The sequence below is a fragment of the Rhinolophus ferrumequinum genome, chromosome 5, assembly GCF_004115265.2.
Source record: "Rhinolophus ferrumequinum isolate MPI-CBG mRhiFer1 chromosome 5, mRhiFer1_v1.p, whole genome shotgun sequence".
NCBI classification, from domain to species: Eukaryota; Metazoa; Chordata; class Mammalia; order Chiroptera; family Rhinolophidae; genus Rhinolophus; species Rhinolophus ferrumequinum.
Window position 1 is genome coordinate 50704546 of NC_046288.1, and position 17911 is coordinate 50722456.

A 17911-nucleotide genomic window follows, 5' to 3' on the forward strand; every position below is an offset into this window, starting at 1 on the left:
AGTTCTGTTCTCACAAGCACCTGATTTTGTATTATAAGTAACTTTATGGGTCACTTTCTGGAGTTCCTCCTCGGTACTTTCTGGTTCATTCGGAGTTCTCTTTTTTGGACCTGTGGGCAGAAAGCTGGGGTTCAGTTACTTATCTGCTGCACACTTCCAGGACTGTGCCTGTGTCAGGCCAAATGCTAGGAGGACACAGAGAAAAAAGCATGGGGTTCAGCCCCACCCTCTCTGGACCACAGCTTCACTGAGAAGAGAGGAAAATGCCTCATTCTAAGAATTTTTGTGTCCTGCACGCTCATGGGTCACTTGGGGCCTGGGGTGTGAGAGGAGTGAAAAGTGAAAAGAAGGTGGATGGATATGTGTACTATTTGAGCACTAGAAGTTCCCTTTCCTGTTCCATGAGCCAGAATTCGGGGTTTCTCCTGAGCGCTCGTGTTTGTGCCCTGCTGGTCACTTCCGTGTTGACCCTAGTGATTGGGTGGTGGTGGGTGGGGACGGTAAACTCATTACTAGTTCAGTGGTACTTCAAATTTTGGTCTTCCCTAATCTGCCTGCTACTATTCTGTGTTCAGAGTCTTCAAATAGCTGCTCCCTGCATTCTGTTCAGGTTTTACAGTTTTTATAGACAAAATCTGTGAATCTGTGACTTTTGTCTTCTTTGCAGTGTGGCTGCTAAATATCTGTACTCATTCATTGATTTATTTATTTGTTTAGAAAAAGCTTCGCTTCCTAAGGGTTGCCATTGTGTCTGCATAGCTTAGTATTCTGTGAAAGATTGGTTCACAGGTTATGCTCAAAACCCTGGAGCCTCTGTTGTTCTCTGTGATGGTCTGTGTGTTGGCCGGGAAATGCATTTGAACTTCAGGTTCTGCTGGGCTCTTGCCTCCCCGTTCCCATTTCACAGCTTTTGTGGGCAGTGATGCTAGTTAGGTACGACATCCGCAGTAATCACTAGCTGCTTAATGTCGTAAGTTTTCGTAAGCCAAGAATTTGGGCCAGGGTTGACACACACATATTAAAGACAAATATTTAGGTGCATCATCTTCTCAACTTTAAGTTTTAAATTGCTTTTAAAAATAATAAAATTGATGATAATTAGAATTGAGCACTTACTTTCGGCCACATATTTTACACAGTTGTTTCCTCCACATTATAGTTTAGGAAAGAGGAACTTGGAAATATTAAGATATTTTCCCTCAGTGTCTTACAGCTAACAAGTGACCAAGCTAAGACACAAGTCTGAGTTCAAAGTCCATGATTTTAGCCTGAACTAAATTTAGTTTTGAAATTGAATGTTTTAGAAAACCGTGTTGGTTTTGAGTTGTCCCTACTTACAAACTCTTGATGAATTATGAATTATCCTTAGTAATACATAGGCAATGTGTTTTTTGTAGTATTAAAAAATTAGGCAAAGATACTCATTGACTATAACATTTTAAAGCTGCTTTTACCTCTCCTCTCTGATGGTTCCTTCCCACTCCCTTTGTTGGTATAAATTGGTATGTAAACTTCTGTGTTCTTCTAAATGAACCAGTTGGGATAGCGGTGTTATTTTGTTTAAGGGAATATATGTGTCAGCTTTTGTGAGGATGAAAAAGATGCTGGGTGATGCTAAAGTATTTTGTTCACATAACCTATTTAGAAAAGTTTCATAAGTGGATGGTATCAGGTTGCTGACTATATATATAAAGGCAGATCTTGCTTTGCAGTTTTGATTTGCATGAATTTAGTTACCACAGTTCAGTTAAACAAAACCAGTTTCCCAACAACACGGAGTGATTACATAAAGTACAAACTTCACTGCTAGCTTTTCAGTCCTTAGACCACTGGGTAAGTCACAGATGTGTATCTTGATCAGTGACGAGTCGTTCCACTTCCAAAGCCTGTCAGTGATTGGTCACTATGCATCTGCCACTCAGTTCTTGGGTAGACAGCAGAGCCTGTAGTTGTGTTGCTTCATTGTTTCCCAGTGTCCAGATATTCCCAGATAAAAGTGCAGCAAATAAATGGTAAGTGACAATGCTGGAAATGAATTCTAAATATACATACATTAGTGGAGTTGTAGAAGTATTACCTGACCGTGGGAATGTTGACATTGTCCACCATGCCAGAGCATCTGGATATAAAGCCAGAGAAACTCTGTGAGGCAAATGACATAAATGAGGAAACTGGTGATGACAAGAATGACAGTATCTAAGGGGAAGTGACACCAAACAAAACACGTTACATTAAAGGAACTCTCACAGGTATTGAAAGTATAAAGGATTAAATTTGGAAGCTGTTCCAAACCTAGAGAGGAGTATGCAAGTTGGCCAAGCATGCTCACTATGTTTCATAGGTTATACGTGGGAAGAAGGCAAACATTGTTCAAACTAGTCTTGATACATTTTTAAACAAATAAAGCACTCAAATTCTCAGTATTTCTAATGTTTTAAATTACAGTATACTAAACAAATATTAGTTTCTTTTGTTTTCCCTTCAGTTCCCTGTATATAATATTTATAAATGACAGTAAGGGAGTTTTTAATGTTTTGACAAAGAATTTCTCATTAACCAATGATAATTTTTTATTTTGATATGAAGATTGTTTTTTATGGTTACAGCTTGCATGGTCATTTTCATAGTTCTACACTATTACACAAAGCAAGGATTGCCTGTATTAAAAGCCAATTTTATGGAATTCTTCAAGACCATTCTGTGTATTATTTAGAAAAAGGAGTTTAATTTTTGGTTTATGGATGGAGATCAGGGATGCCACGAACTCAGATCTTTATTCATTTGTTCTTTGGTTTAAAACCCTTTAGTGGCTTTCTGTTGTTAGTAGGCCAGAATCCTTAACGTGATCTGGCCGCTGCCTGTATCTTTAGCTCTTTTATTTATTTATTTTTTATTATTATTATGTTTTTGTATCTTTAGCTCTTGTGTTCCACCTCTTCGCATAGCCCTGTGAGGTCCTTATGACTTAAACTGTGTAGTTAATTGTGTTATTAGCTATGTACTATTTGTCTAGAATGGGCCTATATTGTGTTCACTGCTGAATGCCGAGTACCTAGCAAAGTCCTGTGGTCATAACATGAATTCCATATTTGTATGAAGGAATGAGTAAATGGAATTGTATGCACATGTTTGTTTGTGCATGGATGTGTTTTCTTTGGAGAGGAATGATTGCTTTCCCAAGATCCTCAAAGGATTCAACGGTCTAAAAATTAAGTATCACACTACAGGAATTGATACAGTGAAATGGATACTCAACCTAGAGGGTATCATTAAACATTAAAGATGTTTAATGTTAAATGCAGTCTAAAACTGCATTTGAATATCTGGACATATAAGGTATTAATTATATATGACCATGAGCAAGCTTTTAAAATTACTACATTGTCTGCAAAACAAAAATTCATTTTTAAAAACGTTATTTGTGATAGGTTATATTAACATAACAGCATTTAAAAAATCTGTCGATTATTACATAAGATATGACAGCAGAATGAAGTAGCTATTGAGTGGGAAATTGGCTACTTTGCAAATTTCATCTAATGTAAAACTGTACGTTTTTTTCAGTTTTAAAGTTCTGTGTTTTCCTTCTAAAATTGTTGAGGTTTTTAGATGATAATTCATTCATATTATAAACTTCTTTAAAGGTTTTTTTTTAGCAGTGGGCATATATATGCTTTAAAAATATTTTATATCGTATTGAATCTTAACTCACAAAATGGAAATTTAAATGTTTCTCTATTGATTTTATGTTTACTGTCTCAACATCATAGAGGTAAAATGTCCATAATTAAAAGTGTTTTGTAACTTTTTAGTTGGTTATTCAAATTATTTCACATACCAAGTCAAATGCTTCTAACTTATGATCCCCTTCCTCCTTTCCTATTTCCCATTTTTTTTAAACAGTTTCCTTTGGTCACTTACTGATTCATCCCGTCTCTTCCACAATTATATAGAACTCCTCTCAATACTTTTAAATACATCTGTCATTTAATCAATTTTTATCTTGGTATGTCTCTCTTGGGATTTTCTGACCTCCTACAGCCAGAATTTCTGACTCTGGGCTTACTTCATAGCAATCATCCTTATATCTCTCTTCGAGCATCATCCTGGAGATTCCCTTTACTTCTCTCTGTCGTGCCTGTATCACATCTTCCTCTTTCTTGATTTATTCTCATTTTTTACATCTCCTGTAGTATCTCCTCCAGTAGCTTCCTGAGAAAGATTGTGTGGAAGGTAAATTTTTGAGATTTTGCATATCTGAAAGTTTCTTACTATACCCTGACATTTGATTTTCAGTTTTGCTGGGTATAGAATTCTAGTTTGGAAATCGTTTTCTGAGAATTTTTATGTTATGGCTCCATTTTCTTTTAGCTGCTAGTACTGTTGAAAGTCTCATGCAACTGGGATTTATAATCTTTTGCATATTGTGTCCCCCTCCCCCCCTGCTTCTCCATAAGCTTATTGGATCTTCTCTTATTCCTGGCATTCTGAAATTTCAAATTATGCCTTGGGCTAGTTGATTTTCATTTTGAGGTAGCCTTTTTTGTTTGGAAACTCCTGTCTTTCAGTTATGAAAAACTTTGTTAATTCTTTGGTATCTCCTCCCCATTTACTTTATGAAACTTTAATTATTCAGTAGTTAGACTACCGTGTTTCCCTGAAAATAAGACTGGGTCTAATACCATATTTCCCCGAAAGTAAGACAGAGTTTTATGTTAATTTTTGCTCCAAAAGACACATTAGGGTGTATTTTCAGGGGATGTCTTAGTTTTTCATCTACAACAATCTACGTTTATTCAAACACAGTCATGTCATCTTCTGGAACATCGTCATAACGTACTAAATGCGTCTATCTGGCTGACGATCTTAACTGGGGCTTATTTTCGGGGAAACACGGTAGTTAGTTTTGGTAGTTTTGGTGTTTCGAAAATGCCTTGTCTTTATTTTCAGCATTTTATTATTTTGCTCAACTTTGGGGGAGATTTTCTTCATTTTTCCTTTATTTTGAGATACTGATTTCTACTGTCATGTTAAAATTTCTTCGAACTTGTAATCTGTTTCATAATTATAAAATGGAATGGAATGATAGGCTTGTAGAGCTGAAGAGTATCTAAAAGGTCATCTATGTTAACCCTGTTCTATAACTCCAGAAGTTGCTTCTTTGTTGTTTTTGACTTTTCTTTTTTCTTTTCCATTTTTCACGGTCGTCTTTATATTCTAATTTCAGTGATGGCAGGAAAAGGGATAGCCCGCCTGAGGGTACAAACTGTGCTGGTGGTTGCCTAACAATTGGAGTAGGTTAGGATTTTGGATGAGGGGATTTATGTGCCAGACCAAGAATCTGTCCTTAATTGTTTCAGGGAAGGCTCTTCATAGTGGCGTGCAGTGTTGGCTGTACCAGTGCCAAGGGGATGTGTGCATACTTCTTCATCTGTACACAGTTCCCATCGGGCAGGCAGACAGGCCATGGAGTTATTCTAAGCTGGCATAATGAAAATGCATTGAAAATTGTACCACGTGTAGTTGGTGCAATATGCCAGCTTAGAATAAATGCAGATGGTTTGTCTGGTGTCAAGGAAACAGTAGAGTTAAGGCCTTGAAGTGAAGAAAAGCCAGTGGTGTGCCTGCCATGCTGCCGTGGTGGGATTTTGCCTCTGGCCTGGCAGACTCTTAAACTGGGGTTCTAGGACCTACCCTGAACTTTTCCCTTCACTCCTTTCCTTCCCTATTCCGAATCTTTTCCTTGTGGACGGTCTTACTGCCTTCAAATCTTTGCCATAGGCTGGACTGGATGAAGGAAAAACAACTGAAACTCAAGTCCACTTTTGCTGATTGTATCTGTGATGAGGAATAGCTCGGATAGGGGAGGAAGAGAAGAAGTTGAAGTTACTGAGTGAAGTGAAGTTTCCTAAAATGAGTCATGCCTTTGTTCACCCCGTTAAAATTATCACAAATAATTGCGAGTTGACTCCATAAACAAGTACATGCAAGTGGAAAAAGCTTCAAAAAGACTGTAATTAGTGCTTCTCGTTGTTTTAGTTGTAGTAAATACAAGATTCTGGTGTGCCTTGATATCTTGTCAGTTACTGCATTGGATTCCTGGGGCTGCTATAACAGTTCAGCACAAAGTGAGTGAGTCCAAAATCAGTTTCCTGGAGCCTAAATCAAGGTCACAGCAGAGCTGTGCTCCCTCCAGAGGCTCCACTGCATCACTCCAGTGTCTGCCCAGAGTCATTGGGGACCAGGCCTCTGGAGGTGTGCTTGTCGCTTTGTGATCACAAGACAGCTGCTTCACCTCAGGCAGCATCGCCCGGTTTGCAGCCAGGAAAGGGCAAAGAGTAGGAAATAGGTGCCTGCTTTCTAAGAAGCTTTCCAGAAGCTCTCCCTAACAACCAGGCTTACATTCTGTTGGCCAGACTAGATCCCATGACCGCCCGTGTCATTAGGAAGCTGGGAGTGTTTTTAGCAGGGCACAGTACAACGCCACGGTAGCAGGATTCTGGTGGTGTGAAGGAAAGGGGAGAAGGCTGTGGAGTACGCAGCTTGCAGTTTGTCCTAGAAGGTAATGAAAACAGTTTACATTCCCATCTAGAACTAGAAGAAGCTTTTGTATATGTAACATTAATCTTCGTTGACTGTCCAACATATATTGAGAAAACCCGTTCAGTGCCAGGCGTAGTGATAAGCACTGGATGTCACGGGCTCCCACACGTGATACTTGCTGTGTGCTAGACACATGGTCAACCACTCCATGTAGGTTATTCACATCGTCTCCTATAATAGACGTGTGGGAGCCCGTGAAAATCTGCCACGTTATCTTCTGGAGATGTCAACCCCACTTTATAGGTGAGACAACTGAGGATCCATGAAAATGGTTAGTAATATCATTTTCTAGATTTAAACATAAAATTTTAGAGCGTATAATGGTACAGCTAATACGTGATAGAGCTTCATCACACCTATGTTTTCTGGTTCCAAGTTTGGTGCTACATTGACACTTTGAATAGAGTATACACATTCCCCACACCCACCCATCCAAACACTGTAAAGCAGTGACAGGGTGACCTGTAGTCAGGGAATGCTGGGATAGAGTCTTAGTTCTGCCAGGTGTGGTTCTTTTATGTGATAGACAAATTATCACACTTGTTTGTGCTTTAGGCTTGTCATTTGTAAAAGGGGGATAATGCCAGCTGCCTTGCAGGGTTTTTGGGAGGATGAAATGAAATATAGACATACAGTGTACGTATTCAGTAAACAGTAACTTAGTTACTCTTGTGGTTGTCTTCATATTATGGATCAGCATTGACTTTTCTTACTCTAGTACTGTAGGTGTGGTAACACTGAAGACATCACTTACTCCTGTTTTAGTTCTTGGGATTTTCCGATTAAACATAATATCCCTTTCTTGTGACAGAATAGATAAATACTTGTTTTTCTACCTATTCCCTGTAACTCTGGGTGGGGAGGAACTAGTCTTTTTGCCAGTTATGAGTGGTTTTTGCTGTTTGACAACAGATAGGGATAACTCTTATTTTCCCTCCTGTATTAGGTTTTCTATAGCTGCCATAGCAAATTACCACAGATTTGGTGGCTTTAAGCAACACAGATTTATTATCTTCCAGTTCTGTAGGTCAGAAGTCTGACACAGGTCTCGGGGCTAAAGTCAGGTGTTGGCAGGTCGGCATTCCTTTCTGGAGGCCCTGGGGAGAATCTGTTACTTGCCTTCCCAGTTTCTAGAGACTGCCTATTTGCCATGGCTCCCAGTCTCCTTCCCCCACCTTCAAAGCCAATAATGGAATATCTCTGTGATCCTGCTTCCATTGTTACATCTTTCTCTGACTCCTTCTGCCTCCCACTTCTACCTTTTAAGGATACTTGTGATTACATTGAGCCCATTTGGATAAAACAGATGAATCTCCCCAGCTCAAGGTCAGCTGATGAGCAACTTTAATTCCCTGTTACCTTAGTTGTAACCTAACATGTTCTCAGGTCTTGAGAATTAGGACGTGGACATCTTTGGGGTGCCATCATTCTGCCCACCACATCTCTCATCCTCCCCAAAAGACCGTCCTCAGTTTTAGCTTCAAATAATGAAACAGTTCTTAATGTTGTGGGTACTTGTGCATACATTTGAAGTCTGTTGACCTTGTAGGTTGTAGTAGGAGGAAATAAGTATAACTTGGGTTTCCTTGACTTAACTGTTGCCAGCCATGAGGCTACAAGGAGTAGAGAGGAAATAGTGAAGTTCCGGACTCTGGGGGGAGAAACTGCTGTCTCAGAGGCCCCTGGTAAACCTTCAGGGAGAATAGCCTTAGCTATCGGTTTCATAACCACACCGTCCTAAGGATGTTTTATTTTCTGTTTTTTTCTTAGCTTTTATCCAGGACTTACTCTTTTATGTTTGCAAAGTCAAAACATTTTTAAGAATTTGTAAATTTTCTTAGTATTTGTAATGATTTACAGAAGTCCCCCTTTACTCACGGGGGATATGTTCTAAGACCTCTAGTGGATGCCCAAAACCTTGGATAGGACCAACCAAACCCTATAAATACTATGTATCTTCCTATACATACACACCTGTGATAAAGTTTCTGGCTTCTCTTTGGCATATCGGGATTGCCAGCATCACTCTTGTGCCTTGGGGCCATTGTTAAGTAAAATAAGGGTTATTGGAACACACGCCCTGCAATACAGCAGCAGTCGGTCTGATAACAGATGGCTACTAAGTCATTCACGGGTGGGCAGTGTATGCAGCGGATATGCTGGACAAAGGCGTGATTCATGTCCCAGGCGGGACTGGGCGAGATTTCATCACACTCCTCAGCACACAGTGCAATTTAAAACTTATAAAATCTTTATTTCTGGAATTTTTCATTTAATATTTTGGGCGACAATTGATTGCAGATAACTGAAACCATATACAGTGAAACTGTGATAAGGGGGAAAACTACTGTATTTGAATAATTTTAAATTCTTTGAAGGAGAGACTCTAAAAATCAAGGTATAAATAAGATCTATGCCTGGTTGAATCATTTTTCTAATTTATTACTTGAGTTCATTATTTTAATTCAGTTTATTACTTGAACTCATTTTTCCCAGTTCAGTAGTTCCTCCTGGTTTTGAAACATACTTTGAACGTATTTTCCTAAGTGAAAGTTTAGTCTTTCTAGTTTCATCCATTTGATCAATCAGCAAGTTCACACTGAAACTTCACCGTGTGCTCGGCGCTCTGCTTGGCTCTGGAGACTATTGGTAGACCTGCCATGGTCCCTTCCCTCATGGAGCTCACCGTCTAGAGGGCTGTCAGCACGTAGTAAGCAAAGTGGGTTAGGACTGACTGGGAATCAAACTACTATAAATATATAACGGAAGAATCTGCAGGATCTTTCCTTGTCTTTCTTCCTCGGGTTTGATTGATAATTGGCTCATGGTTCTTTCTTGAATACTTCAAAATAATTTGGTGACATAAAATTGAAATACAACTACAACTACTATTTACAATATAGGATAATGTTTCTTGCTTACTGAAAGTAGTCTAAAGTTTAGGTTGCTTTTTGAAATGAATTTTTCAGTAGCTGCCATCATTTCTTAAGCTTTTCTAAATATTCAGCATCGTGAAGCCACAGATTTGATTTTTGCAAATGAAATTTCCACTGACTGTTTCCTATGTACAACGTCCCTGAAAATAATGTTTCTAATGAAGGAAGGACTGACACTAATTTCCATGTTTGCTCTTTTAGGAATGTTTTAAAGGAAGTTGGGCTACTCACAAGTTACTGCATAAGAAAGCAAGTAAGTAAAACCACACATCTCTCTACCATTTGTCTTACGTGGCTTTTGTGCAGAAGACAAGTATTCTTCCACTTCTGGAAGTGTATGTTTGAATAGTCTAAAAGTATGTATCTGAATATTCTGAAAGTGTAATTCCAAAAGCTAGAATTTGGACATACTTTTTGTTTTTTGTGGTTTGTAATCATGTAACTAAAATGTGGCTGAGTAATGTCTTTGTTGATGTTATATGACACATGTAACATGAAAACATGAAATGGTTGCTAGGATAGATGGATCTTACTTGAGCAATACCTGAGAATGTCTAATCTTTTGGCAGACTCTTTCCTTTGCTAGAAATGGTGCACTTTGAAGGCAAGGGCACATGAGCTGTCTGTCTTTATTTAGCCTGATGTCTTTTGTATTTGTTTAGTTTGAATTTTGATTGCTTTTTCTACTCAAAATTATATTATTTTGTTTTTTGGTATTTTAACATTATTACTTATAGTCTAATGTTTAATTTGCTCTTTTGAAGTTACTTTGTGAGAAACTGGTGGTTGCTTCTTAGCTATTCTGTCAGCCACGGGGATGTATCTCTGATTCTAATAGCCTTTCCTGCTTGGCTGTTCATCTGTAAATTCATGTCACGAGTGTGGCTGGCTTAAGATGACCCGTCACTGTTACCTGAAAATTGACAAGGGCTTTCTCTTCTCATGGTGTTGCCGTCCTGATGGATGAAGCCTTGGCAGACTACGCAGCACGTGTGGTCCTTAGTTTAAGGGCTGTTTCAACTTACTGGTCTTGGTAGTTTTTCTTCCTCTACTTGCATATTTTTTAGAAATTTGCTGATTTAATGAAGTTTGGTAGATTGTTTTATATATATGTGTGTGTGTGTGTGTGTGTATATATATCTTAAAATCACATTGAGGTCAGTTTAACTACCATTTGAAGGAAACGGAGATAAAACTTTAAGAAGATATTTTCTGTCGTGTAAAGTGAAGTCTACATTTACTGGAAATGCTAGGCTGTTGGAGGAAATGTAGTTAGTGATGAGGAAAAATGATTGTGAATAAATGAGTTTATCAAAGTAAATGACAGAATTTGTTACCTCAAATCAGGGCATAGAGATTGCTTTAAGTAGTTCCATTTAACTTTATCCACTCGTACATTAAATATTATATTTCTAATGCGTTGTGTATTTTTAGAGCTCTTTGAGCCAATTAACATTTTATAATCAGGAAGGTAAAACATAGGAAAGCAGAGTGTTGAAGTGAAACAGTATGTAAGTCAAAGAGCTTAGAATGGGTCTCTACCCCAAGCATTTGCTAACTCATTGAAGTGTGCCTGTTTTTTTAATACTGGATTTCTGTGGGTAGAGTTATTTCAGTATGGCCTACAAGAGAATTAAATAGGTAATGTACCCTAATAAAAAGAACGTTATTATTGCTGCATTGAATGGAGGTTATTTTGGTTTTACTTATACCTCTAAGTGTTTAGTATGGTGCCCTCTTGGATCTTTTGGGATGATTTTCTTCAGTGGGTGAGCCTAATATTCTTCATCCCTTTGGGCTGTGTCAGGTAGAGACAGCGCTCAGCCGGCCAGCCCTGTTTCTTTCCCACACTAATAAATTGACCATGACTACACCACTGTGGATGACAGCCCTAGAGGAGGGAATGTTTGGGGAAGGGTGATCTCCAGAGCTAAGCAGAGTATTGGGGAAGGGGCTGGGAGAAAGAAGGTTGGCTTAGGACAGAACAGGGCATCATAAGAGACAGCACCTTATTCTAAGAAACAATAATGAGATAACATATATCAAGCAGTTTATGTCAGGAAGGTGATACACTCAGGCTTTTTCCTTTTTTTAACATGTATTGTGTGCGGATCTTGAAGGATGCCTGATTTATAGCTTTGCTCGTGTGGGCTATTGGTCTGTAATTTGCTTTTAACATCGTTGACTGGTTTTGCCATTAGAGTAATCCTGGACTCATAAAATAAAATGGCAAGTGTTTCCCCCTCTTCTGTTTTCTGGAAGAGATTATGTAGAATTGGTATTATTTCTCCCTTAAATGTTTGGTAGAATTCACCGGTGAAACTATCTGGACCTGGAGTTTTCTTGATTGCAGCAGTTGATCAAGCTTGAGGAAAATTTCAAGTGTGAGTTAAATAAATGACTCAAGGGCAGGATTTATTTTTTGTGTGTCATAGTAAAGAAGATCAAATAGATTAGAAAGGCCTTAAAGGCACGTAATGGTGATGGTAGGACGCACGTTTCCTATACCGTGTCCCCGCCAGAGTGTACATACGTAGTAGTGTTTGCTTTTAGTGTGATCTGTAAAAGTTGTAGCACTTCACATCTCAATATTAGTCTATCCTTGTTATGTATCATTGAGATAGTCATCATGTTTCTTTGTCTCCCATTTCCTAAAATAAGAGGTGGAAGCATTTGACGGGTGTCTTTTGAGTAGCAAAAAATATGCTATAAAAACTCCATTAAACACACACACACACACACACACATCCCAAAAAACTCTAAATAATTCTTTTATGCGACTCCTCTACCCTCCAAACTAGTGTGCTTGATTTTGGGCTTGCAGAGTGAAGGTGTTATGTAGTGTTTCAGAATGGGTTCCACAAAGCGAATTTGAGCGTGGTTCACTTTGAGCCTTACCTCAAAATACTTAAATTGTAAGTTGTGAGGATTAAATTAACAAATCCATGTGAAGTCGTTGCATGTGTACAGTACATAATATATAAGTGTTCCACAGCTATTTAATAGTCATCTTTGGAAGAACCGAGTCAGAGTTGTGATAAGAAAATCCTGTCCTAGGCAAAGCTTAGACATGTGTAGTTATTTTATGTCAGCCAGCTGGAGGGGGCAGCCCGCCCAGAACCTTTTAAAGGCTAAAGCCTGAATGTGATGGGCTTTGGGCCAGACCTTGAACATACCCAGTATTCTTTGACACTATCTGCAGCTTACCTGGCCCTGTGGCATCTTGATGTTCCAGAGACAGCTTACAAGTGTTTGTGTACAATGTCCTGTGCTTTCACAGCCTTTTGAGAAAGACCAGTAAGTATGCAATTTTGTTACTGATCCCCGCCCCCCCCACCCAGTCCAGTTCAGATTTATTAGGTGTCCAGTGTGTGTCTAGCACTTAGGGCTCAGATCAAATTGCTCCTAAAATGTAAATGAACTGACTTTTGAAGTGTGAATTTCCCTAAGTAAATTATTAGAAGAGAACTGGCCATATTTCAATCTAGATAGCTTTTTGCTTATATTATTTGTTCAAGGTTGCTTTCAATTCTCTTTGGAAAATAGATCGTGGAAGGCTTAGAATGCAGATCAGCAGGAAGCTTTGAAAGATTTTGCCTTTTTCCTTCTTGCTCCCACCCCAGGAGTGTGTTAAAGCAAAAAGCCTTCATCTTGATTGTTATTCTGCCCTGGGTTTCAGGTGAAAATTATTCTTCAGGTTCGTATTTCAGACAAAAGCATTTGATGCAGTTCATAGCTGAAGCAGGCGTCAGTGGGCCTGCATTTCTAACTGTTTTATATAATGTTTGGCCCTACTGGCAATGAATGGAGTCTATTTTTATCCTTGGATGAGAAACAGTTTTCTTATTGACATTAACATTCACAGCGGCTTTCTTGAACTCCAGAGGGGAGAAAGATATTTAAAATTCAATAGCACTGTAGAGCTTTCCTTTTTCTATTCTTATTATTTTCTATTCTTACTCTTTTCTATTCCTTTACTTGCCTTGCTTCAGTTTCCTCATCTGTAAAATGAGGAAATTCTACTGGGTTGTCTTTTTGTTGTTCCCTTTAGTCTCCATGCTGTACGTTACATCCCCAGAACTTATTTGTCCTTTAACTGAAATTTTGTACCTTTTGACCACCTTCACCTATTTCACCATTCCTCACTAGCTTAATGTGGTATGATTCCATCTCTTCCCCCACTTCATGTTTTAAATAGATTTTTTTTAAAGGGTGAGTTTTATTTTCTCATACACTTCTAAAATTATTTGAAGCCTGACTTTCAAAACCTGTGATAGCATGCATGCCAGTAACCAGAAAAGATCGGTGTGCCTGGGGAGGTATATAGGTTGATAGTCGTCGGTCTAGGACGGATTTGAAATCCTGCTCTTTAAGGTCGTAGGTTGGTTTTGTTTTACACTGTAACTAAGAGATGCAGTCAGTTTGCTGATATCAGATACCATAGAAGGTCTTTTCTGTATGAAAAGGGTCCTTAGGTGCATTCAATATAACAACATTATATATTAATAGCTAATGTGGTAAGGGGTATGTGTATGTGTGTGTGTGTGATTCTTAAATTTTCTACTGCGTTTTCAAGTAACTTTCTACTGATTGTTACCTCCTCTATCTTTGCCTTTTCCTACCTCCTTCTCTTACCCCCGTCCTGAAAAAAGGCAAATGATACTTATAAAAATTATTTAAAGCAGTTTAAAATATTGAATAGAAAGCCATCAGCTAAAGTGGGAAATGTTTTTTACTTTAAATTTGCTTTGGGTTTCTTTAGAATCTTCTTTTCCTAAGAGGACAGAATTTAGTTGTAATACGTGCTCTTATTTAGGAAGTTTTTTCTAGGTTCAGATTTTACATTTCAAAACAGGCTTCCTATAAATTGATATTGGATAGAGACTACATTTAGCATTTACTTCGGAAAAGGAGTCCTATGAGCTGTTCCTACTTGACATTGTGTAGAAACGTACAATGGTTATCTTGGGCTTTTTTCTCCCAAGACACTTAGATCTTTGAAAAGTCATAGGGTTGTGAACAGCAGGAAAGCAGTAGCTTTACGATTTAGTTTAGGATGAGAGTTTGCTGGATTTTTGTGCCTGAGCTCTTTGGTGTGGTGTTCAAACAAGTGATAGTTCAGGTATGTTGCTGATCATTAGCTTGACCACTGAAGCATTTCTTTCTCTCTTCTTTACTCTCATCCGTCCATCACACAGAAGATGAAAAGGCAAAGCGAGAAGTGTCTTCCTGGACTCTTGAAGGTGATATTAACACTGACCCATGGGCAGGTTATCGATATACTGGTAAACTCAGACCACATTATCCACTGGTGAGTAAATAAGGTAATAAAAATTTAACATTCTTATACACCAATTTTTAGAAGTTGCCATTTCCTAAAAATAATACTTACAATTTGCTTTCCAATTATGAATCATATAATCAGGATTAAATTTATATTCTAGCTCTTTAGTGTATATTATTTGAAAGTTAGTAGGGACAATTGGCAATTATGGATGAAGTAGAAAGAATTTAAGATAAAAGGATTAAAACTTCCTTAGTCTTAAAAGAGAAAGTGTAGCATTGATATTTTTTATCTGGCATGATGGTGGTGTATATGACTAATTTTCTAAAAATTTCTTTAACATGATATGTTTCTAGCTTAATTTTGATATGGCTTTCCTGCCACTCCTACCCCTATGTTCTTGTCAGATGGGCTTAACGTAGAAATCCACTTAAGTTGAAATCTATTTGTCATCCTTAAATATGTAAATTCTCTTTACTGATGTTTTTATAAAAGGAATAAATCTTTAATTTTAGAAATGTGGAAAAACAGCACAAATATTAGAAAGTCTTTTTAATCCTACCTCCCAGAGATAATGCTCAGGAACATATTGGTGTATATTTACTTAGAGACATTATTTTATTGTTGTTGGTTTGCCAGTTGGTTTGGAACAGCATGGGCACCCAGTTGTCTGCGTGTACTCTTTAAATCCCTAATGGCCTTGGCCCCTCTCCCCCTTCCTTATATGTCCTAAGAAAGAGGGTGGCGTTAACACTAGGGAAGTGAAGCCTAATCTTCGTGAAATAGATATGATATTTAAGATGTTGTTTAAAATGTTTTCGTTTAATTGAAATGAATGAACTTTTTTGTGTTTTTTCCCACTTTTATTTCCTTTGTTAGTAAATTTCAGTAATGAAAGCTGCTTTCGTATTTAACTCAGTTTTAACTAACATCTTTGATGTTTTTAGATGCCAACAAGGCTAGTGCCAAGTTATATTCAAAGACCAGATTATGCTGATCACCCTTTAGGTAAGTTCTGCTAAACTGTTTTCAGTTTTCAATTTGTGAGCCTGATGACTACTGCAAACGAAAGGAGTGCTTTTTCTGTAGAAATTTTTCAGTGCTGGATGTCTAATAAATGTACTTTTCTTTTTTTAACACAGAACATTTGAAGGAATTAAAGATTGTTTCCTTGCATTAGAAATCTACCCACTTCTGAAAACATTGTTCATGTAGTTGTCAGAGGCTACATTCAACATAGTACGGTGGTTTGTGTTGTTGAATCAAATTCTAGATTTAAAACATAGTTTTGATTTTAACAATGTCCTCCACCTTATCAAATGATACATATTTATTAATAGATAAAAACAGTTTGTGGAGGCCTCATGAATGAATGCCTAACTTTAGACTCTGAAGGGCTATAGCAGTAATAGAAATAGTGATGATGATAAAAGTAATGACGATGATGATATTCTGTGCTTGATATTTGTTTTTTTGTAACTGTCAGGCACTGTGCTAAGTTCTTACTACATGTGTTGCTACTGGGGTGGGTTCTGTTGTCTTCTCCATTTTATAGATAATGATAGTGAGACACCCAGAGAAGATAGGAAATTTGCAGCACAGGTTAATGGAGCAGTCTCTGGCCGTAGGGCCTGTACACAAAGCTTAAGTTGGGTTATGGGAAGTTATTGATTTTGCATGTCAAAAATAGTTGAAAGTCAGTGTTTTCCTGTGGTTTAATCTGCTAAACTAAGGTACCTTTGCTTTCTTCTCTAAGAAGTGGGAACCATATTATGTTTTTATAAATATAATTTAAAAATATAGTTAAACTTCACTATTTCAAATACATTGAAGGAAAAGATAGTTTGAATGATAACTTTTGAGGATGTGTAATTTCATTACTCTGTATTTAATATTCTTGAATGTAGTTTTAAAATATATATAGACAAAGTAAATTCTAATAGGATAAAATGTTACACAGTGAAAAGTAAGTCCTACTCCCCAAAGGGAGCCACTGTTAACAGTTTCTTGTAGAACTTTCTAGAGATATTTTATGTTGTGTACACGTATCACCCCCCTCCGCCACCTCCTGCCCTCAGCTAATTATATACAATAGGAACAAACTATATACAACTTTTACCTTGTTATAGTCCCTTAATATATCTTATAAATATTCTGTATAAGCACGTATAAAAGTACTTCTGTCTTTTTAACATCTGAAGTATTTCATTGTGTGGATGTACCATAGTTTATTAAACCAGGCTCCTACTAATGCATGTTTAGATTATTTCCAGGTTTTCACTTCTACCAGTTTGACTGTAGTAACTGTTTTTACAATTATATGTTTGTGCACATGTGAGAATGCTTCTGTAGGTTGATTGTCTAAAATGAAATAGCTGGATCAAAGAATTCATGTATTTTTCATTTTGAGAGATATAACAAGTTTTAGAGATTTTGCCAATTGTTACTTCCATTAAAAACATAGGGGTCTCTCTTTTTTTTTTTCATATCTTCCCCATCATAGTGCTGTCAAACTTGATGATCTGTGCTAATCTGAAATATGAAAAATAGTATTTTGCTATTGTTTTAATTTGTATTTTTAAATTATGAATAAGGTTGAGAATCTTTATATGTTAAGTCATTTGTATTTTCTTTCCTTTTGAATTGTCTGTTCATTCTTAGCCTTTTTCCCCAGTTAGGTTACTAGTTTTTTCCATACTGATTTATTTATAAGAGCTCTTTCTATACATCAAAATAATCTTTGATGCATGTGCTATAAACATTTTTTTCCCAATTGAACTTTACGTTTTGTCTTTGTTTATAACATTACATTTTTGACAGACTTTCAACATTCTTCTGTATTAAAATTTATCAGTGTTTTCCTGTTCAGGTGTCTATGGCTTAATGACTTAGAAAGACCTTTTTGGTTTACAGATTATAAAAATATTTTCCCATGTTTTCTTCCACTATTTATGGTTTCACTCTTTTTTTGTGTGATAAAATTTTTGATCCTTTGAAACTTATTTAGTATTAGGAATTAAATATGGATGCAACTTAATTTTATTCTCCAAAGAATATCTGGTTGTCACATCACTAATTATTTAAAACA

At 37.2% G+C, this 17911-nt stretch overlaps 1 protein-coding gene across 1 annotated transcript in view; it reads left to right on the forward strand.

Annotated features, from left to right (window-relative positions):
* The window catches only part of METAP1 (methionyl aminopeptidase 1), a 63048-nt gene that overhangs the window by 25574 nt on the left and 19563 nt on the right, over positions 1–17911 (forward strand). Inside the window, exons 2-4 of the mRNA XM_033106647.1 lie at positions 9741–9792; positions 14738–14850; positions 15771–15831. Coding sequence (XP_032962538.1) covers positions 9741–9792; positions 14738–14850; positions 15771–15831 — 226 coding nt within the window. The remainder of the gene's footprint in view (positions 1–9740; positions 9793–14737; positions 14851–15770; positions 15832–17911) is intronic.